Source organism: Tiliqua scincoides, chromosome 4 (genome assembly GCF_035046505.1).
Source record: "Tiliqua scincoides isolate rTilSci1 chromosome 4, rTilSci1.hap2, whole genome shotgun sequence".
NCBI classification, from domain to species: domain Eukaryota; kingdom Metazoa; phylum Chordata; class Lepidosauria; order Squamata; family Scincidae; genus Tiliqua; species Tiliqua scincoides.
The window spans coordinates 222,344,805-222,368,517 of NC_089824.1; the positions used below are offsets into that span (position 1 = coordinate 222,344,805).

At 46.5% G+C, this 23,713-nt stretch overlaps 1 protein-coding gene across 1 annotated transcript in view; it reads left to right on the forward strand.

Annotated features, from left to right (window-relative positions):
- Window positions 1–585: 585 nt before the first annotated feature.
- Window positions 586–23,713, forward strand: part of KIF3B (kinesin family member 3B) — a 37,812-nt gene continuing 14,684 nt past the window's right edge. Inside the window, exons 1-8 of the mRNA XM_066625580.1 lie at window positions 586–717; window positions 9,838–9,913; window positions 10,677–12,143; window positions 13,716–13,817; window positions 14,839–14,961; window positions 15,842–15,960; window positions 16,165–16,278; window positions 22,239–22,344. Coding sequence (XP_066481677.1) covers window positions 10,746–12,143; window positions 13,716–13,817; window positions 14,839–14,961; window positions 15,842–15,960; window positions 16,165–16,278; window positions 22,239–22,344 — 1,962 coding nt within the window. The 5' untranslated portion in view covers window positions 586–717; window positions 9,838–9,913; window positions 10,677–10,745. The remainder of the gene's footprint in view (window positions 718–9,837; window positions 9,914–10,676; window positions 12,144–13,715; window positions 13,818–14,838; window positions 14,962–15,841; window positions 15,961–16,164; window positions 16,279–22,238; window positions 22,345–23,713) is intronic.

Consider the following 23,713-nt stretch of genomic DNA (forward strand, 5'->3'; position numbering starts at 1 on the left):
ATGGTGATGTCACTTCCATGTTCTCCCTGGAGGAAGAGGCGAGCAGTGATGTCATGGTGCCTGGAGCAGTGATATTGTGATGTCACATGACATGGTGATGTCACTCGCAGGTTCTCCCTAGAGGTGGAGGAGGCGCTGGTGGCTTTGTGCGCCCAGGCAGTGATGTCACGGTGCCTGGGGCAGCGATGTCACAATGTCACATGACATGGTGATGTCATTTCTCCCTGGAGGAGGAAGTGCTGTGGTAGCTTTGTGCACCCGGGCAGTGATGTCACATTGTCACCGTGACGTCACTTGCAGGTTCTACCTGGTGAGAACCCCCTGAGGAGAGCCTTCCAGTGACGTCACAGTGTCATGTGACCTGGTGACATCACTGCAAAGTGCCCGCCTTGCGCCCTGCTCTCCCCTTGACCCTGCCCCTCCTCAGGCTCCGCCCGCTCCCTCCCCCCTCCAGTCCCCGGATGTTGCCTCTCTCTCTCTCTCTCTCTCTCTCTCTCTTTGGGGCGGAGAGGGGGCGGGGCCCGTTGCTAGGGGAAGGGCGCGGAGCAGCTAGGCCCGTTACCAGGGCCGGGCCGTTGCCAAGGAAGTGAGGGCGTGGGGGCGGGCGGCCGCGTTGCCAAGGAAGTGAGAGGTCGGCCGCGGCTCCCTCGCCGTATCCAGTGCTGCTGCTGCTCCCGCAGCGGCGGTAGGAGGGCGGTCTCCATGGCGACGGCGCAGGTGAGTGTGTGTGTGGCGGGCGCGTGTCAGCGCGGAGGGAGGCTGGCAGCCCCCTTGTGCCGGGGTCGCCTCCCCTCCCCACAGGGCCCTCACGGCCCTTCTGAGGTACGCGCCGGGTGGGGCGAGTGAGGGGGGCCCCGCCCCACAAGGCCTGCGGGCTGCTCGTGGTGACTTGCTCGGCCCTGTGCTTGTGGCGGGCAGGCTTCGAACCCCCTTGCCCCCCCAGGAGGGTGCGCCTCCCTGGGGGGGGCTGTGTCCAGTGGGGTTCCTGCAGCAGCTCAGCCCTAGCAAAGGGCCAGCTCGTGGGGGTGGGGCTGTCGTACTGTGGTGGAGGCCTGCAGGGGTTCTCAGGGTCCAGTGAGGGGGGGAGGCCTCCCTGAAGACACCCCCGCCGCGCAGGAAAGTGCCACTGGTCAGCACAGCCCACACTGAGCCAGGTGTGCCAGTGGTCTACTACAGGGATGTGTGGGGGGTGGGGAGGCAGGCGAGGCAGAGCCTCCCCTCTGGGGTCCTCAGAGAGCACCGCCAGGAGGACCAGGATGACTGTGAGGTCCTTGAGCAGCAGGGATGTGCAGTGGGTGGGGAGACAGGTTAGGCAGAGCCTTCCCACTGGTGTTCTAAAAAGAGCACCGCCAGGAGGACCATGAGCACTGCGAGGTCTTAGAGCAGAAGGAACGTGCAGAGGGTGGGGAGGCAGGTGAGGCAGAGCCTCCCCACTGGAGCCCTTCGAAAAGCACCATTGCAGCGTGAGGTGCTCAAGCACTGTCAAACCATGCGCAACATGCTGGCTTGAGAGTGCTTGAGCACCTCACACGCTGGCGGCGGCAACACTTTTCAAAGGGCTCCAGTGGGGAGGCTCTGCCTCACCTGCCTCCCCACCCACCGCATGTCCCTGCAATACAACGCAGGCAGCCATTCCAGTCCTAGCCTTTTCTTTAGGTTTTACTCTGCATCTGACATCCCAAACAGCACGCACTGGTCCTGGACATGGTGCAGAAGAGACCTACCAAAATGATGACTGGACCTGGGGCACCTCCTTTATAAGGAAAGGCTGCAGCGTCTGGGGCTCTTCAGTCTAGAAAGAAGGTGCCCGAGGTGATTGAGGTGAAAAGATGCATGGGGTAGGCAAAGTGGATAGGGGGATGTTCTTTTCCCTCTCACGAAACACCAGAACCAGGGGGCAGGTGCTAAAATTGAGTGTTGGGAGAGTTAGGACAGATAAAAGAAAATATTTCTTTACCCAGCGGGTAATTAGTCTGTGGAACTCCTTGTCATTGGAAATGGTGGCGGCATCTGGCCTGGATGTCTTTATAAGGGGACTGGATAAATTTCTGGAGGAAAAGTCCATCACAGGTTAGACTTCATAATGGGTATGTGCAAACTCCTGATTTTAGAAGAAAGCTATCTTAGAATGCCAGATGAGAGGCAGGGCAGCAGGATGCAGGTCTCTTGTTATCTTGTGTGCTCCCTGAGGCATCTGGTGGGCCATTGTGAGATGCAGGAAGCTGGATTAGATGGGCCTTTGGCCTGACACAGCAGGGCTGTTCTGATATTCTTGTGCTCTTGACCCTGCATGTTGCAACGTGTCACAGCATCATTGCCCTTCTCACATCCCTCTCCCAAAACTGCTTGTGATGTGTATTCATCATAAGATGCAAAATAAGAACATGGGTGTGCTGAAGTGTGGAGGAGAGATGTGACTTTTGCATCTCACTCCTTTAGCTTTGTGTGCTTTTCTCTACACGTGTCTCTGTGTGCATGTAACGGTTGCTTTGGTGGCTCAAATGGCACGCTGGCTTTCTTACGTTAGTGGGTGCAGTGGTGTCAGGGAATTCAAACTCTCTCCACAAATTTGCATGTATTCATCAAGATACAGTGTCATATACAGTCTCATTTAGTTCAGTATGGCTTGCTTTCTGAGTAATGTGTACAAATAGAAGAAGGCACCACCCTAGCCTTCCAGATGTGGCTGTTTGAGGGTGCTCAACTGCCATACAGTTGCATTTACGAGTCTGGCATTATTCTCATTACTCATATATGCAAAGATTGGCATGCATCATCATGCCTGCACTTGTCATTATTCAAAGAAGGGAGCTGGAAAAGTGTTTTAGTTAGGATTGGAAAAGGAAGAAAGGTGCTTGCATTTTGTTGGATAGAGAAAGGAACTGAACTGCAACTGGAAAGCAGAGTTTGTTTCATTGGCATTTCTGTATCTGTTTGAATGCATGTTATTCAAAACAGAATCTGTTTTGTGTTTCATGACATTAGTGTAGTGTTTAGTGCCATGTATCCTTATTTATGAACAATTATGATCTTTGTGAAACACATCACACTGGGCCAAGCAATATACCAATTTTTGCGGTTGCTCTGTTGCATATCTCTGATAGTTTTCAGTTAACATTTGGCAATCTATAAAGTTTTTTTGGGAGAGTATCATAAGGATATTTGCCATATAGTCTTTCTGATCATAAGAAATACAAAATAGATTAGGATCCTACCTTTTGATGGGTCATCTGTTGTGGGAAGATGCAAAAAAGTGGAGTGACTAAAACATTTTCATGTGTGCCCAGCCTTATTCTGCAGCAAATGCTTGAGATTTAGGGCAAAATCCTATCCACCTTTCCAACACTGATGAAAGCCTTAAGGCAGGGGTGTCAAACATAAGGCCCGGGGGCCGGAAGAGGCCCCTCGGAAGCTTTTTCTCTGGCCCTCAGACTCTTAGCTGCTGAGGTGTTACAGCTGAAATGGCAGCCCACCTGAAAATAGGGCTTTCCCAAATCTTGAAATATGATCAAGATTTGCATACTTTCTTTTCTGTTATTTGCAGTTAATGAGTTTTTATATGAGATGAGGGTCTGATTTTTGGCCATTAGCTGCTTAGTGATGTCACTTTCTGCTTATTGACATCACTTCCAGCCCTCAACTGGAGCCCTGAATGCTAACGTCGGCCCTCTGTATGAAATGAGTTTGACACCCCTGCCTTAAGGCAGTGGTTTTCAACCTTTTTCATCTCGAGGCACACTGGCAAGGCACTAAAATGGTCAAGGCACACCATTTGCTTTTTGACAATTGACAAGGCACACTGTGCTGTCAATGGGGGCTCACATCCTCCAATGGTCCTGTTGATAAATGACCCTCTCTCAAATTCCCGCGGCACACCTGGGGACCATTCACGGCACACCAGTGTGCCACGGCACAGTGGTTGAAAATGGCTGCCTTAAGGTAAGGGAACAAATGTTCCCTTACATGGAGGAGGCTTCCGTTACTGTCCCCCACCACCACAGGTTGCAGCACATGCCCCATTGGAACGCCTGCATCAGTGCTGGAAAGTTGGATAGGATTGTGCCCTTACAGTAATTTCCATTCAGTCTGATGAAGAGCCCTGTGTAACTGTCCAACAGATACTCATCCTAGTAAAAGACCTTGCCATACCCTTTTATATCATGTTTATTGTTTCATTGTGATTTCACTGTGACTTTTTGGGCTAAGGTGAAGGTATCTGAGAAAGTTGGAACGTGGAGAGATTTTTGAGCATGTGTATATATCAAGCTTTGCTAAAGATGAAGAACAGAAAAAAAAGTCAGTCACCCCTAACTCTAAGGCTCTGCTTCCTAAAGGAAGGTGTTCTCAATCGCAGTGTTTCCCACCTTATAGGGCAGAGATCCTGCAGCTGCTTGTGTGAGCACCTGTGAGCACCATTTCTAGTTTGTTTTTATTACATTGTAAATAGCCATGAGTTCTTCAAGGGAGGAAGATGGGATAATAAAAAATAAAGATTATTTAAAAGTCTTCATTGATGGGCAAATCAGTGATACCCAGCAAAGAACAGTTGAAAAACACTGTTTAAAAGTACTGCCAAGATAAATTTTGAACCTTGAGGCACTCATGTTTGAATGAAAAATGTTCAAAATATCATATAAGTGAAATGTCTTTTTCATTTCAAAAACAAAAAACATTTCATTTCTGAAAACAAAAAAAGATGATATGGGGTAAGCTGTGTTGAATCATCCCAGTTCTCTTGATTAGGCCAGGGCAGAGAGGGTTTTGAGCCCTTTAGAAGTGGAGAAAAGCACATTTATCTGAGGCATCATAAAGTATTTGGATATCACAAAATCTCTTGGATCTGGGAACTGATAAGATAAATAAAACTCATTTTAATATTTCCCTGGAGGTTTAATATGTGATGTAGCCTCTGTTTATTATTAATTTAATTTGAATTTTAAATAATATTTAGTGGCAGAGCTTTGTTTTCTGCATGTAGAATAAACGTCATCTACTAGAAGCACACTGCAACATACTGTGGGAAATCTGCTGAGAGAGTAAAACAAGCAAATTACCCACTTGTTGGGTAAAATAACTGCAAGAGCAAAGTGATGCTAAAAACAAAAATACTGTAATTACATCTGCAAATATGTGACAGATATCAATAGGGAGGACGGAAAATGTTTGCTCTTCCAGGCTGTGCAGGCCTCTGCTCCAGCCTTGCAGGGGCAGGGTAGAATTCCTTGTTTGGGGCTAGTGACAAAATTAATACAGTCCCAGAATATCTGATAGGTACCAATCTTGTGTTGGTTCACTGGCTCTAGCTGCAAAGAGGTAGTTGAACTAATTGGTCTCTTCCATTTCTGGCTTCTAAAGTTCTCCAATGGTTGAACTGCCACATTAACTTAATCTCAGAATGTACCAGCTCTTATTTTTCAGGCATGACTTCATTTTGCACTTCAAGAAAACGGGATTTGAATGGCTTCTCATATTCTGTGCTGTAGCCAATTGAAAATGCAATTTGACCCTCAGAGTGTAGTAGTGGATTAGAGTCAATTTGGGATCTGGCCAGATCGCGTTGAATTTCATAAGATTGAGTGCTACTTACAGATATGGTTGTGATATAAAAGAGGGCAACTTATTCTGCATTGAGGATTGCATCAAACCATGACCTGCTTAGCTGCAGGTAATTTGTATATTTAGGTTCATACAATTAATGCAGAGTAGTATGTGTTGATGTAAGTCAGAACCTGCTTTGTGGGAATGTGCTGTTGATGGAAGGTTGTTTCTGTATGGCTGCTAGTGTGTTCTGATTATAGGGTTTTTCAAGGGGGAAAGTACTTTGCCTTCACAAGCTTAGGGGTGGGGCTTCCATCTTAGGACCATTTACTGGGAGTTTCTTCCTATGGTTGGTGCATCAGGCTGTTTCTGCTTTTCACCCACAACTTCTTCCATTTTTTTTTTTATGGCACAAAAATGATAGATATGCGCAGTATGCTGCTAATCTAGGCACTACAGAGAAATCTTTCAGCTATCTTATTTCTCCAGTGATCATTGGATCAAATTATATACTCCATGTAGTTTAATCCAAAATAACTCCTAGTTCTGTTGTCACAATCACTAAAGCAATTCCTGGTGGTTAAAGCCTACCTTATAAAGTAACCCTCCATTTAATGGACCTCGATTTAACCAACTTTGGAAATAATGGATGTATTGTTGATTACTTCATTAAAAACTAGTCATATGTGTTTTGTGCATGAGTGTGTGAATGGTCATAAATGCATTTGAATTTGACAGACATTCAGCATAATTGAACACATTGTCACTCCATTATTATTATTGTTGTTGTTGTTGTTGTTGTTGTTGTTGTTATTAGTCCATTAAACTGAAGACTTACTATAATTGCAGACCATAGGCCCATCAAACCCCATTGTGTATGCTGTAACTGACTATGGCTCTCCAAAGTCTAATACAGGTGCAGCCTATTTATCCACGGATTTTTTATCTGCGAATTGTCTCAACGAGAATGGGGTGGGGGAACCGAAAGTCACACACACCTTTGCCCTGCGCTGGCATCTCGCTCCATTTCCAGGCAGCCCAAAACACTGCAAAAAGGCTCTGCCAAGCTATTCTCCAGGGAAATAGCCCTGGAGCCCTGGAAGAGGTTCCCCTTGCAAAGGAACAGTAACACTCCTGGAGCCCCTGAGCCAGCAAAGAGGGGAAGGGGGGCCCCGAAAACCTCTGTACCAGAACATGTGCAGCAAGGTGGAGCGCACGCACGCACAGACAGGTGTGGTAGCAACAGGGGGGATTGCTTTAAAAAACCCAGGGAGTGTTTGCCAAATTCCTCCCCCCCCCATTGAGATGGTGCAGGCAATCACTGACACAAGCAAACCCCCCCATGGTGTAGGCAATAACCGACACAAGCAAGCCTTCCCACCAAGCAAATCATGAGATATAGCCTACAATCCTCTCCACACTTTCCTGGGAGTAAGCCCCATTGACTACAATGGGGCTTACTTCTGAGTAGAAACGCATAGGGCTGGACTCTTAAAAGATCAGCATCCCATGTGAAAGAAGCTGGGCAGCTGGCAACGGGGAAGGCTGAGTATGGAGTGGAGGGGATTGATAATAGCTGCCTTAGTTTCCTTCCATCCAGAAGTGTCAGGCTGCAGTGTATTTGCGTACCTCTATGGAATTTAGCACAACACGGTTTTTGTTAATCAGGCCGAGTCACAGAATGGAACTAACGCGGATAAATAGGCTCCACCTGTATTGAGGTTATTCCCAGCCTTGTTGCCAGAGGTCCTTTAATCAGAGATGCTGAGGTTTGAATTTGAAATCTCCTACCCACTGAACATGTGTGCTGCCACCAAACAACAGCTTTTCTGTGTCAGCACACAGATGGAGAACAGATAAAGTTTCTGAAAGATGCACCAGGTCTCAGAATGGAATGTCATAGCCTGGTGGTGTTGTATACTGGAGGGATTATAGTATTGTACTTCCCATGCTAAAGGTCCCAGGTCCTTGGTGGCATCTACAAGGAGGGCTGAGAAGATCCCGTTTCCGTCTGAAACCCTGGAGAGTTGCTTCAAGTCAGAGTAGACAACAATGGGCTAGATGGACTAAAGGCAAACACACTTCTTTTGTTCACTGTGGTGCCCTGAGTCTTTTACTTTGCACTACACTGAATTTACTAGCTAATCCTCACAGAAAACCTTAGTTGGTAAATCTAGTGCATGTGATGTCAGTTGCTTCTGTTGATAACTTTAGGTTTGTGTATAAGGATGCAAGCAGTGGCATGTTGTGCTGAATGGTGAATAGGCAGGATTGCATTTTTTACTGAAGTTGCCATAAGCCCTGCCTCGCCTGGTTACTTGGAGCTATGAGTGCTTCTTATTGTCAATGTCTGTTTCCAGCAGGAGCACTGGAATGGAAATATGTCTTGAGCTTGATGACCCTTCTGTGGTTCTGGATATAGTGACCATCAGAGAACAGATATTACTGTAAAATGAGAAAAATAGTAAAGTGCTACTAAACTGCTTCATTTATCTGACTGATCTTTAATTGCTAGAAAATTATGAATCAAGAGCACTTTCATCAATTCTTGCTATGTTCTAGTGCAGGGGTGGGCAAACCCCAGCCTGAGGGCCATTTGTGGCCCTTGGGATACCCCAATCCATCCCACAGGGAGCCCCAGTCTCCAATGAGCCTCTGGTCCAGTGGAGACTGTTGGAGCCCACACTGGCCTGCAACCACTGGTTGCAACCGCCAGATGTGAATTGTGGGCTGAGTTTGAGCAAGGCCTTTTATAGTCTCCATATGTTTTCTGCTTTTCGTTGGCCATTATTTTAACCTCCCCCCCCCCCCAATTACCTCCGAGCAACATGTCTCCATGTGTTTCTGGCTTGGTCTATATGTTTTCACTATGCAAGAGGTGTATGGCAAACAGTTCATAGTTCTCATGTGATTCTGCATGCCTGTATTATAAATAAGCTAAGTAAAATTCATTCATTCATTCATCCATATAAGTTTCATCTCCAATGTATTCATTTATGTAAATTTCTTCAAATTTGAAATGTAAATTCTTTTTTTTCCTGGCCCCCAACACAGTGTCAGAGAGATGTTGTGGCCCTCCTGCCAAAATGTTTGACCACCCCATTCTAGTGTTAGACATGGCCTTTAAAAAAGTGCTAGCACTGAGTCCTCGTGAGACCTGGTATAGATTAAGCCAGTGATTCTCAAACTCTCTGGGAGAGTTTGAGAGTCAGTAAGTCTTTGCAGGGGCAGGGGGAGGAGGCAGCGGGGGCGGGGGGAAGGCAGCGTCGCGATCCCCAGGATCGCGCTGCTCATGGGGTTGCAGGGGCTTGGGTGCACTTACCTAAGCCTCCTGCAGCCTCCCTAAGTTGTGAGGAGCCTGGCACGACTTCTGGCAGGGCTCCCCACAGCAGGGAAAGTGGATGTGGAGCAATGGCGCTCCACTTCCACTTTAGTGGGGGTGGGGCACGATCCACTTTCCCTGCTGCCGGGAGCCCTGCCAGAAGTCGCGCCAGGCTCCCCGCACCCTGGGGAGGCTGCAGGAGGCTTGGGTAAGTGCACCCAAGCCCCTGCAGCCCCCTGAGAAGCACAATCCTGAGGATCATGCTGCTGCCTTCCCCCCGCCCCTTAAGGGGGCATTGACCAGGGTCCTCAGGCTGGGGTGTCGCGACGCCCCAGTTTGAATAGCACTGGATTAAGCTATGCATATGATCTGATTGTGTAACCGAATGAGATGGCAAATTCTATTGTTTTTAAAAATGTGTTTAAATGTGTAAAAACAATGAAAAGTGGGATGTGAATATAGCAAATAAAATGTTTAGAGTGGGTCAAAATAACCACTGTACCAGTTTAGCACCTCTGCCTTCGGCTTTGCCCTGGCATCATGAGACATCCTAGGACACTGTTCCAGTTTAACAGCATGAAGTGGTACAAGTCTTCCTGCAACAACTGCTTTTTGCCAGTGTGTTCCCTAATGATCCAGTTCTTGCAGACTGTGAGACTACAGCGTACTAAGCAAAGCCTGAAGGGGAGTGAGCTTTGGCTAGAGGCATCTAGCTGGGCAAGCAGGAACAAATGCTCACTAAAAGGGTCATAGCCTGTTTCAGAACCTGGTAAAGTTCCAAGGAAAGGCAGGTGTTGGGGTCCCAGCTCCAGTGAGCCCCTTCAGATATAAGGTGTCAGATCCCTGCCCCTCCAGTGGTATTATAGCAGTGTCAGCAACTGAAGGTGGAGCTGCATGTTGTGGTACTCATGAATGGCTTGGTGTTGTGCTTTCTCTAGTGCGGACCTTCATTGTTGGTGTCTTCTTCTTTGTAACAGGTATAACTATGAAACATGGCAAAGTGTGTCATCATGCATCCTGTCTCCAGGAGCAGTAGCTAATCAAGCGGATCAGGTGGGTAACTTGAAGTGCAATGATGTCACGTTGTGTGCCTTGTACCTTATGAGGAGAAAGAGACAGAGGGCTGTTGTGTTCAATGTCAGCAATGCCTTCTCTGTAATATTGCAGATCCAGTCAGAGTTTCTATGGTTTCCCGGCAGTGCTGTGTCCTTTTTAAGTTTTATTGTGCTATTAATTAATGAAGATGACTTAATGCCATTTTAAGGGACACACAAATGCATTTGGGCAGGTTTCCCATAGCCTAAGAGATCCTATAAAGCAAGTTGAATGCTGGATCAGGAAACTAAGTGCTGCATCATCCTTGTGCCCTTTCTTTCAAGAAACCCCATGTTTTAGTGTCCTTCGTGAAACTAATATGATTAGCACCAGATAGCTTGTGTATTTGGGTTATTCACTTATAACCTGTTGTATCGTTGGCTGGAGTGGTGAAAATTATTGAACAGTATTGGTGGGGCAATTCTGGGACATCACAGCCTTACTTTGCTTGCTAGATGAATTTTGTCAGGCCGACCTGCCTCTAGGTGGCTAATGTGGATAAAATGAAACAGTGCCAAGTATGCCATCCAGAGGTGTTATAGGAATGTGGTGGGCTGTTGAAGTTGAAGTGACCAAGATAAGTTTTCAGGCTTTTGGAAGCATAAGCAGCAAAACCTGGCCCTGCAGACAGGAAAGAGTTGAAAAGTCTGTCATTCATTCAGGCTTTGCTAAAGCAGGAAGATTTGTGACCATGCATTTTGCTATCTTTGGTTCTCTCTAGGTGTGGAAACAGCTTGGTCCTCTTTGGGTCTCCTGTCAGCTGTATCAGCCCTAGCACTCGCCTGTCGTCATGTCGAAGCTGAAGAGCTCTGAGTCTGTCAGAGTCGTGGTACGATGCCGGCCAATGAACAGCAAAGAAAAAGCTGCTTCCTATGAGCAAGTGGTGGGAGTGGATGTCAAGCTGGGGCAGGTGTCAGTCAAGAATCCCAAGGGAACCTCTCACGAGCTGCCAAAGACTTTTACCTTTGATGCTGTTTATGACTGGCATTCAAAACAGTTTGAACTCTATGATGAGACCTTTCGGCCTCTGGTGGACTCGGTGTTGCAGGGGTTCAATGGGACCATCTTTGCCTATGGGCAGACTGGGACGGGGAAAACATATACGATGGAGGGTGTGCGTGGCGACCCTGAGAAAAGAGGGGTCATCCCCAATTCTTTTGATCACATCTTTACACACATTTCCCGATCTCAGAACCAGCAGTACCTGGTGAGGGCTTCTTATTTGGAGATCTACCAGGAAGAAATCAGGGACTTGTTATCAAAAGACCAGTCGAAAAGGCTGGAGCTGAAGGAGAGGCCAGACACAGGGGTCTATGTAAAAGATTTATCATCATTTGTGACAAAGAGTGTCAAGGAAATAGAACATGTAATGAACGTGGGTAATCAGAATCGTTCAGTTGGCGCGACCAACATGAATGAGCACAGCTCCCGTTCCCATGCCATTTTTGTGATCACCATTGAATGCAGTGAGGTGGGACTTGATGGGGAGAACCACATACGAGTTGGGAAACTAAACCTTGTGGACCTAGCAGGCAGTGAGCGCCAGGCTAAGACTGGAGCCCAGGGGGAGAGGTTGAAAGAAGCCACCAAGATAAACCTTTCCCTCTCAGCTTTGGGCAATGTCATATCTGCCCTAGTGGATGGCAAAAGTACACACATTCCATATCGGGACTCAAAGCTCACCAGGCTGCTTCAGGATTCCTTAGGTGGCAATGCCAAGACTGTAATGGTAGCCAACATTGGTCCTGCCTCGTATAATGTTGAGGAGACTCTCACCACTTTGCGATATGCCAATCGTGCTAAGAACATCAAGAACAAACCAAGAGTGAATGAAGACCCAAAGGATGCACTGCTGCGGGAGTTCCAGGAGGAAATTGCTCGGCTCAAGGCTCAGCTGGAAAAGCGGTCTGTTGGGAAGAAGAAGAAAAGAGAGAGGAGGAGAGATGGAGGTGTTGCTGGGGAGGAGGAGGAGGATGAAGAAGGTGAAGAAGGCGAGGAGGAAGGAGGTGACAAAGAAGACTATTGGAGAGAACAGCAGGAGAGGCTGGAGATAGAGAAGAAAGCTATCCTAGAGGACCACAGCTTGGTGGCTGAGGAGAAGATGAGGCTGCTGAAGGAGAAGGAGAAGAAGATGGAAGATCTGAGGCGTGAGAAAGAAGCTGCTGAAAAGCTGGGTGCCAAAATCAAGGTAGAGAACTCTATACTGAATTCTGTGGGTTAAGAAAATTGGGAGTGGGGAAAGGCTGCACGGGGGTGGTGGTGGTGGTGGTGGTGATGTGTTAAATATTAAACCAAAGTGTAAAATATGGAGGAAAAGTCCATCACAGGTTAAAAGTCAGGATGACTATATGCAACTTCCAGGTTTTAGAACTAGCCTATCTCTAAATACAAAGGAGGGGCAACAGGATGCATGTATCCTTTTGTCTTGAGTGCTCCTTAAGGCATCTGGTAGGCCACTGTGAGATCCCGGAAGCTAAACTAGATGGGCCTTTGGCCTGATCCAGTGGGGCTCTTTGTATGTTCATATAGATAAACAGAAATTTGAATTGCTTCCAAAATTTGAGAGTTGGTGGGTGATTCACATGTTTTTCTTTTCAAATTATTCACAGCCAGAACACCACAACCAGCAGTTGGTGAGGATGACATGGTCCATATTGGCTGCATTCAGGTGTTGAAACCATGGTTTGATATCCTGGTTAGTTCACAAACTGTGGTTTAACTTTGAAGCTTCTTTTTGCAGGTTGTAAATAAAATTCCCATTATGTCCAAAGAAGGGGAAATTTAAACACAGTGGGAATTTTGTTTACAACCTGCAGAAAGAAGCTTCCAGGCTCCTCCCCTTGTGCACAAAGGAAGGAGAGTAAGTATGTAAACTTGACTTACAGAGGTTACAAGCCATGAAGGGCATGAACAGTCTGAGATTAACTGGTCGCTCACTATGAGGTCTGGGTAGGAATTTTTTTCTGTCATCCGAATTGGTCGTGGATGGCAGTTTTTTTGCCTACCCCAAACTAGCAAGGGAGGGAAGGTATATTCAGTAGGTTTCATGCATTAAAAATTGGTCACTTTGTTTAACAAAGTAGCACATGTTCAACCCAATTGCAATCTGTTGTCTTTGCTGGGGGGTGTGAGTGTAAATAGAATGCTAGATGCAGGGAAGTGATAGCGAGATGCAAATATCCTATGGTCTTGGGTGCTCCCTGGGGCATCTGGAGGGCCGCTGTGAGATACAGGAAGCTGCACTAGATGGACCCTGGGCCTGAGCCAGCAGGGCTGTTCTTATGAGACTTGTTCCGATGGATTCTCATTGCAACAGGCCATGGTTGATATCTGAATGCAGTCAATGCTGTATTTTGTATGGAAGCTACAATCTTTTGTTCTATGGAAACTGCCGTGCTGAAGCTAAGCAGTTGTTAACTTGATCAGTCCCTTGGATGGGATATCACAAAGAACGGAAGTCGTGGGAAGGGTCATAGGTTGTAGGTAGCATGAAGGTTAAAAGCTTCCAGGTTTAATTTTTGGCATTTCCAGTTACGAAAAAGGATCTCTGGTCGTGTGGCTGGATACATCTGCTAGAGACCTTAGGGGGCAGCTGCCGGTCAGTTCTAGGTAAGATGGGCCAAATGTTTTGATTCTGTATAAGGTGTGGATTATGTGACAACCATGTGGGGAGAAGGAGGAAAAAACAAACTTGAAAATACTTTAAAAGAAAAACTAATTGGGAGGTTTGGGCGGATGTTCTCCCTCTCCTATTTTTCAGGCAATGGAAAGCAAACTCCTTGTTGGAGGGAAAAATATTGTTGATCACACAAATGAGCAGCAGAAAATCTTGGAACAGAAGCGGCAGGAGATTGCAGAGCAGGTGAGGTGGAGAAGCCTGCTAGTTTTGGAGGCAGTGTTTTCAGAGTCACCTGTTGTGGCCTTCAGATGCTTTGCATTGTTTTCAGTTTCCCTGTGGGTTAAAAAGACATCTGCACTGCTGGGGCACAATCTACTGAGAACATTTCCTGAGCCAGCCCTGTTGAAAGTGAACAATCACTAAATGGAAGCCCGATCTTGTCTGTTCTCGGAAGCTAAGCAGGGTCAGGCCTGGTTAGTACTTGGATGGGAGACCGCTTGGGAATACTGGGTGCTGTAGGCTTATACCATAGTCTTTCGAGACTGAAGGTTGCCAACCTGCTGAAATGAATTGGGTCAAAAGACCATCAAGTCCAGCAACCTGTTTCCAAGAGTGGCCAGCCGGCAGCTTCCAGAAGACACTGGTGGGGCATAAAAACCACAGATCTCCTGTTTTTGAGATCTTCCCATCTTCTGAATTCAAAGATATACTGCCTCTGAATATGGAGGTCCCAATTAATTTTGTTACTGAAAGTGCTCCTGTGCATTTTCCTATAATTTTCCTGATATTATACCAGAGTTTGCCAGTGGTACCTTCTTTTTGCTTCTTATAATTTTTGTCCTTTGTGATTAATTAACACTTCAGGGAAAAATGTCATTGTTTGAGGTCCGCTATTTTCACTCTTTTAGTTAAGGCGTGAGTGTTAAGAATGTAAAGCTGGCATCTGGTGCACACTTGGGAATAAACACCACTTTGTTCAGAGGGATTTGCTTCTGCGTAAACATCCAAAGGATGCATGGCTGTAAGTCTTCCCTGAGAAAATCAATTGATTTGCCAGCAGACTACACCTAATATTGTCCATTAAATTGTAGGTGAAAATCTGTTACAAACCGCACTCTTTTGAAGTATGAAATGCACTTTTTGAGAGTTTTCTGGTAAATGCATTCCAACAGTGCTGAATTTCAGGTGCAGAAGCATTTTAAGCTATGATTCATGAGGCCTGGGTGCAGTTTGGATGGAGTAGCCTTTTTGTGATTTCCTGCAGAAACGGCGGGAGCGAGAAATTCAGCAGCAGATGGAAAGTCGAGATGAGGAAACACTGGAACTGAAGGAGACTTACAGCTCCTTGCAGCAGGAGGTGGACATTAAAACTAAAAAACTGAAAAAGGTGAGGTGGCTCCTTGGCACTGGGTAGCGGGAAAACACATGTGACTGGCAGGAGAACATCCCAGTGGATGAGTTGTGCCCATGATCCCTGCCCAGAGGACTTGTAGTCCACAGCTGTAGAGCATCAGTACAAAATGTTCAAGGTCCTCTATCCAAGGTGGACAGAATGCGACCCTTTTGATCCTTCCTTATAAACCAGAAGGCCACATCTAAAGTTACAATCATATATTTTACTTACAAAATTTTGCCATTTATATTGGACACAGATAGTTCCCAAGTTATTCTATACATAGACTCCTGTACAAAACTCCCGTATGCATGCTCGGGGATTATCTCCATGTATTATACCACATTAAAATTTATCAGCGAAAGCATAATCTAGGTTTCTGCCTGCATCAAAGGAATCCAATGAACTGTTCAGAAAACTCTTCTTTGTAATCAGGAATGAACAAATTTATCAGATATGTTAATTCAGACACTATCAAGGACCAATACATGGGGGACCCAGTATCTGAAGATCCCCTGCTGATATAGGGTCATGTCTGTATTCAAATTTGCAATGTGTCAAGAACACCTAATTCCTTCCACTTTTTGAACTAGAGAAGCTTTTGCACCTATAATCAAATATAATATCAGCTCCACCTGCTGTTTTGATAACAATTGAATCTTTTCCACCAAACCACCTTTTCAATGAAGTCTTCAGCTCTGAGCCTTAGTCCCTGTTCCCTACGGTAACTAAGCTTAATCTTTGCTTTTTAAGTATTGAGTTTTGAGTTGGAGGAAATGTGTAGCAACCCCTCTGTTCCGTCAGTTTAAATGCAATCAGGTTTATGGTTCACATAGGTAGGCTTGCATTATGTAACTCTGGCCCTCTCTTCCAGCTGTTTTCCAAGTTGCAAGCTGTGAAAGCTGAAATCCACGACCTTCAAGAAGAGCACATCAAAGAGCGACAAGAATTAGAGCAAACTCAGAATGAGCTCACACGGGAGCTGAAGTTAAAGTAGGTTTCAGCTGGCAGCAGGTTTAGTGGAGGTCAAGTTCTTGAGGTCAGACTTCATAAGTTTGTGGGAGATGTGTGAAATGCAGCACAGGTAGAAACGGTCTCTTTCCCTAAAGCTGAATGGAGGGTGCGCTAATGTGAAAACATAGCCCTTGTTCCCACAACCTGTCTTTGTCTTACTTTGCTGTTTGTTGATTTCCACAGGCACTTGATTATTGAAAACTTTATTCCCCTGGAAGAGAAAAACAAGATTATGAATAGATCATTCTTTGATGAGGAGGAAGACCAGTGGAAATTGCACCCTATCACCCGGTTGGAGTGAGTTAGCCTCTTGACCTTAGTGGGCAGGACTTAGAGAAGAAGGGTCAGGCTCAATTTAATTTATTAGATTTTCAGTCCAATTCCCAAAGGCCTCAGACTAGTAATAGGACACTAAATCCAAGCATAAACCTGTGTTTCCTCAGTTGGTGACCTACGGACCACATCAGGTCTGCTTAGGGTATTGCAATAGGATAGAGGCTGACCTCTGGTTTTTGATTTGCAAGGTAATTGTTATATGCTTAGATACTATATGAGGGCTATTATTATTATAAACAACACTGCTTGCATGTTGCCTATTACATGTGGTATTCATATTTGGGGATGCCCACTGCATAAAATGTGGAGTTCAACTGTTGTTGTTATAAAAATCTCAGCATCCTTTTTCAAACACACATTTTTAGCTCTTGCAGTAAGGCTGAGAAGTGACTCACCATGAGTCACCCAGAAAGCTTTCCTGCTAAATGGGGTCTTGAACCTGGATCATCTCCCCTGTCAAAATCAAACCCTTTAGTTGTTACACCACCCTGGCTTCCATTATCACTGTATTGCGGAATCTTCCCCATTGGCCTATTTCTGTCCCTGTTACACTTTCTTTTCCTTTATCTCCCCTCATCTTGCCAAATATTTGAATTTTGCTAAAATCCAAAATTGCGGAATAAGTGAACATTTAGTAATGTGCAGCATCTGAATTGACCAGTTGGTTCAGAGCACATCCACTTGTCTTTGTAAGAGAAACAGTTTTGTTATGATAGTTATGATTATCTCTAGCCCTTGCGTAATGTTTAATAAGCATCTAGGTAGATCTTGTCCTACTTAAGCAAACCAAGTGGAATATCCTGTGATCTACGCATTGCCCCCCAACATCAAATTTGTAGAGTACATGTCTAGTGCTTAGTGCAGCCTCTTGGGATAACAAAATATCTTGTGACCCACTTTGATTCAGTCAGCAGGAAAAAGAAAAGAATGTCAGAGCAAAACCCAAGATACAATGCATGCAAAGACTGAAAGGCAAGCTCATCAACTTACAGTGCAATTCTTTCTTGCACTGGAACAGGCAGACCAGGAGGCCTGCGCTGTATCCAGCACATGATTGGGGCCAGAAATGGCTCAGCCAGAGGCAAGGGGAAACTCTTCCCTTTATCCCCAGGTAAGCCACCATGACACAATGGGTCTCTTTGGATTTGCGCCACCTCAGGAGGTGGCGTAAATCTGAGGAGAATGGACTGGCTTCAAGCTCCGCACTGCTTGGGGAACGGTGTTGGCATCCAACATAACAGTTGGGTCCCAGTCCTGCTTCCCGCTCTCTGCCCCCCCCCCTCCGGGGACTGTCCTCCACGTGGCCTCCCTCACCCTGGAATGCCTCCTCCCCGCCCTCCCCGGACCCTGCATCTGCCAAGCTCAGCTAACACAATCCTCCCTCAAGTCAGCGTGGAGGCTGGGTGCAGCCACCATGGCCCAGTGCACATCCCTTCAACGGCCCAGCCGACTCCCGAGGAGGTGCAAACGTGCTTCACGCCACATTTGTGACCCTCCTGGGCCAGCACAAGGGACTTGCGCCAGCCTAGGGCGCAGTTAGGATTGCTCCCTTAGTGTGTCTGGGTGAAAGAGGAAACAGCATTGGGTAACATCTTGGCATATGGCCGAGATGCCTTTAAAAGGGGATTGGACGGATTTCTGGAGGAAATCCATCACAGGTTACAAGCTGTGATGGGTATGTGAAACCCTCTGGTTTTAGGCTACCTCAGAAGGCCACGTGCAAGGGAGTGGCAACATGATGCAGGTATCTTGTTGTCTTGTTTGCTCCCTGAGGCATCTGGTAGGCCACTGAGATACAGGAAGCTGGACGAGATGGGCCTTTGGCCTGCTCCAGTGGGCCTCTTCTTATGTTCTTATCTTTTTTTCTTCAGGAGGCCTCCTTTACAAATGATGCCTGTATAATCAGATTCATATTTAATAAAAATATTTATCAGGAGATTCCACGCTGGGTCTAACTCTTCAAGTATAAAATATCTCCAAGTTCAGCATAGCAGAAGTCCTGACAAATATATGTTATACAATAAGTCTCTGCTTTAGAATGGGCTCACAATGCAATCATACGATTTTATGATGAACTCTCAATAAGAACATAAGAACAGCCCCACTGGATCAGGCCATAGGCCCATCTAGTCCAGCTTCCTGTATCTCACAGCGGCCCACCAAATGCCCCAGGGAGCACACCAGATAACAAGAGACCTCATCCTGGTGCCCTCCCTTGCATCTGGCATTCTGACATAACCCATTTCTAAAATCAGGAGGTTGCGCATACACATCATGGCTTGTACCCCATAATGGATTTTTCCTCCAGAAACTTGTCCAATCCCCTTTTAAAGGCGTCTAGGCTAGACACCAGCACCACATCCTGTGGCAAGGAGTTCCACAGACCGACCACACGCTGAGTAAAGAAATATTTTCTTTTGTCTGTCCTAACCTGCCCAACACTCAATTTTAGTGGATGTCCCCTGGTTCTGGTATTATGTGAGAGTGTAAAGACATCTCCCTATCCACTCTGTCCATCCCCTGCATAATTTTGTATGTCTCAATCATGTCCCCCCTCAGGCGTCTCTTTTCTAGGCTGAAGAGGCCCAAACACCGCAGCCTTTCCTCATAAGGAAGGTGCCCCAGCCCAGTAATCATCTTAGTCGCTCTCTTTTGCACCTTTTCCATTTCCACTATGTCTTTTTTGAGATGCGGCGACCAGAACTGGACACAATACTCCAGGTGTGGCCTTACCATAGATTTGTACAACGGCATTATAATACTAGCCGTTTTGTTCTCAATACCCTTCCTAATGATCCCAAGCATAGAATTGGCCTTCTTCACTGCCGCCGCACATTGGGTCGACACTTTCATCGACCTGTCCACCACCACCCCAAGATCTCTCTCCTGATCTGTCACAGACAGCTCAGAACCCATCAGCCTATATCTAAAGTTTTGATTTTTTGCCCCAATGTGCATGACTTTACACTTACTGACATTGAAGCGCATCTGCCATTTTGCTGCCCATTCTGCCAGTCTGGAGAGATCCTTCTGGAGCTCCTCACAATCACTTCTGGTCTTCACCACTCGGAAAAGTTTGGTGTCGTCTGCAAACTTAGCCACTTCACTGCTCAACCCTGTCTCCAGGTCATTTATGAAGAGGTTGAAAAGCACCGGTCCCAGGACAGATCTTTCACTGGACTGTAGGAGGGCTTATGATTGCTGTCAACAGAATCTCAGTGCTAGATAAACCAACAAGGGATATGAATACAAGAGTTTGCTCACATCTCAGTCAATAGCAGTGTGTTTAACATTTTGGCTGTGTGTGTTTGAAGGAAGAGTGGCAATGTAAATGGAAGACTTTGAAGTGTGGTAGCTCTTGGATTCTAGCAGCCAGTTTAAGACAGGGAAGCTAAAGCAAATGCAAACCATTTTGAGCTCCTAGAATCATTTAAGATAACAATGATTTTGTGTGTTTGAGGGAAGGAGTAAGGCTGAGGTATTCAATCTGTGTGTCCCGCCTCCCTAGGGAGTGTGGCTAGCCGACAGGTGCGTCATGAGGCATCTGGGGAGAGAGGTAGCCACAGCTGCTCTGCTCAGCTCAGCTACAGGTGCTGCCTTCTGATTTGCTGCTTTTCCAAGGCTGACTGAGAGGTGGGTGGGGCAGTGTGAAACATGGTGGGGGGAGGTGGGAGAGAAGGCTGGCTGGGTAGCTGCGGAGGTGCTGCATCTCATCATGGAGCTCTCTCCATGTGCAACCTCGCCCCAAGGACTACATTTCCCAGTGTGCCCCTCGCCCTGGGCATCCTGGGATTGGTCAAGGCTGAAGGAGAAGAGAAGAGTGCGGAGGTGCTGCATCTCTTCAGCACAAGGGGTGCTCCTGGCAGGCTTCAAACTGGAAGGGTAGAGTAAGTTTTGCTCCCAGGGACGTCCTGAGGCATCTGGGGGAGAGAGGTGGGCACAGCTGCTCAGCTTTTCTGTGGCTGTGAATGAGGTGGGTGGGGCAGTGTGGGGTGGGCGTGTGAAACATGGTGGGGGGAGGTGAGAGCGAAGCCTGGCTGGGTAGCAGCGGAGGTGCTGCATCTCATCAGCACAGGGCGCACTCCTGGCAGGCTTCAAACTGGGAGGGAAGAGCAGCTCAGCTAAGGAGGGAGCCAGCCTGCTCTTAGTGGGGGGCGGGGGTGTCCAAATTCCCCAGCCTGCATTCCTCCATTTTGCCTGGGGGGAATGGGGTGGCATCTGCATCTGCTGGGGTGTATGTGTGTGAGCAACCCCCATCTACTTTGGGGTGAGTTGTAATCTTGCTCTGTGTGGCTGCAATCCTTTCCACACTTTCCTGGGAGTAAGCTCCACTGACTCAAATGGTACTTACTTCTGAGCAGACCTACTTAGGCTTGGGGTCTGTGTCAGCTTAACGAAGGATCCTCACCTTTATCTTTTTCCTCCCCCTTCAAAAAAGAAGAAAAGCCACTCTTGATGGCTTTGTCTCCAAAAATTGATTAAAAATAAAAATCCCCATTCCATTACAGCCATCCCCTTTTTTCTCCTGCCTCCTTGGGGGGGGGGGGCGCTATACTCTGTTGGCTGCTATTATAATACAAAAGGCACAATCCTAGCTAGGTCTACTCAGAAGTAAGTCCAATTGTGTTCAATGGGACTTACTCCCAGGAAAGTGAGGTTAGGATTGCAGCCAAACAGTCTCTAGGTTTCAATTTGCATCAATTTGCAATTAGCAGAAACACACAAAACAAAGTCTTCCCCTCCCCCAGCAAATTCATCACTTGCCCCCTACCTTTCCCAAACCCTCCAGGTGTGCTACTAACAAACTCAGGGTACGATCTTAACCAGGTCTACTCAGAAGTAAGTCCTATTTTGTTCAATGGTGCTTACTCTCAGGTAAGTGTGGTTAGGATTGCAGCCTCAGAGTGCTGAGTGCTGGCAGCTGTTTTTTTTTCTTTCTATTGTATAATTATAACACCTTCATCCCCATTTTGGGGGTAACTGAGGTGAGATGTTGTAATGGGGAGCCGTGGCCAATGGCCACAAGGATCAGGGGAGGCGCGAGCCGGAAAAGTTCTAGAACCACTGGAGTAAGGGGAAGGCTTTGGAGTACAGCAGACTTCAGTTCCTAGGTGTTTAAGGCTGCAATCCTAACCTACACAGTAGGACTTACTTCTGAGTAGACCTGGTTAGGATTGTGCCCTAAGATGCAGATGTACCGGAAATTGAAACAGCTTTCTAGTCTAAGGAGTTGAGGTGCATTAACACTGCACAAGCAGGATCTGCAATACTCCATAGGTAATGCTAACAATTTGGCCCTGAAAGCCGTGGATCCTTATGGGAACCTGAGGATCAATAGGGGATCATTCTGATAAGACTGGTAGAAGTGCATAGAAGGAAGTCTCTGGGCATTGTTGTTGTTGTTGTTCACGTGTCTGACTCTTCCTGACCCACACGCCAGGCCCCCCTGTCTACTACTTACTTTGTCCAAATTCACATTCATTGCGTCTGTGACACTATCTAACCATCTCATCCTTTGCCGTCCCCTTCTCCTTTTACCTTCAGTTTTTCCCAGCATCTGGGTCTTTGATAAAGACTCCTCCCTTCTCACGAGATGACCAAAGTATTTATACTTCAGCATCTGTCAGTGAACAGTCAGGGTCAATTTCCTGTAGGATTGACTGATTTGATCTCCTTGCAGTCCAGAGGACTTACCATAGCTTTCCTCTGAAAAGGAAGCAAGCATAAAGATAAACTGGGTCGTCTTCTCACTCATGCTCTCCATGTCAACAAACATGGAAGAGTGGCCTGGAGGTGACCTGGCCTCTGAGGAATGCCAGGTCTGGTAAGAGCTTGTAGAGACTCACAAGGCTCGGAGTGAATGGCTTGTGGAGATATGTGGTTTATCATGTAGTTGATTTGATAAACCTTTCCTTTACCAGGAATCAACAAATGATGAAAAGGCCAGTATCAGCGGTGGGGTACAAAAGACCTTTGAGTCAGCATGCTAGAATGTCCATGATGGTCCGACCAGAGGCCCGGTACAGGGTAAGCACTATCACAATTGTTTTTGTTTTTTAAGAGACTAAAACCATGAGTGTTGTAGGGAGAGTAACTGGGGGAAAGCCAGCACTCTCTTAAACCATGGAAGGATTGTCTACAAAAATGAACAGGCAGCAAGTTAGGCCATAGAAAAGGAAACAGTTCCCACTGTTTATGGAACTCATTGTCACTTAATGCCATATAGGCTAGCAGCATAAATTATTTTTGGTGAGAATTGGACAATACACAAAGTTTATCAGTGGCTGTGAATCATCGTGTTGAGGTTAATGTTGTCATTGTGTCCTCTTTTGGCAAAAAGAGTACTGAGCTAGATGCACAGTTGGTCTCTGACAATTCATATGTGCCTGATATGCCGGTATAAGATACTTTCTTGATCTACTGTAAGGAACCCCCTACAGCAGGATCCCCGAACAGCAGGTGATGGCACAGTTCAAATTCTAAGAGCAGGTCTCCAAGAGCTGAAGAGATTTGCAGACTCAGATGCTGTCATGTGTTAATGTCGTTTCCTTAAACCTTTTCTGCCCCACATTGCATATATGCAAAAGGGATCAAATGTGTACACCTGTGGGCTGGGCAGAAATGGGTTAAGAAAAACCTCTGAATTTGACCATTGAGATACCTTGGCAGAACCAAATGAACTGTCATAGCTCAGTGGTCAGGCATGTGCTTTGCATGTAGAAGCATCCCACGTTCATCCTGAGAAGTCTTGGGTAACGGGGCTCAGAAAACACCTGCCTGAGTTCCTGAACAGTAGTAGACAGAACCTAATTCTCAGTAGACAGGACCCAGTGCTCAAAAGGCAGCATCTAAATGTTGTGCCCACATGGTATACTCCTCCTGTTTTCTCCAAGTGCACTAAGAGCAAGTGTGAGTGTCAGTCTTGGCCCTAGGCTTCAGGCATTGAAAGGAAGGGGGTTGCTACCAAGGTGTAGTCCAGGGGGCTGTCGCTTTGGACTTTTCCTTCAGCAGGAGTGCTCATGTGCTGTCTTTGAAGTGCTTTTCAAAGAACCAAAGCTGAGAAGAAGTATCGCTCTCAGCAGGAGCCCAACTGAGAAATTTCCCTAGCACATATGTTAATGTCTAACCTCTCATCTTTCAGAAGGATTGTCTGTGAGACAGTATAAAGTTCATGTTATATTAAAGCTACAATTATGTATTTATATGGAGAATCTTTACCCATCTTTCCCCCTGTAAGGGCACCTGAGGTGGATTAGTTAGTTAGTTGGCAACCTTCAGTCTCGAAAGATTATGGTATCGCACTCTGAATGGTGGTTCTGGAACAGTATCTAGTGTGGCTGAAAAGGCCGATTCGGGAGTGACAATCCCTTCCACACCGGGAGCAAGTGCAGTCTGT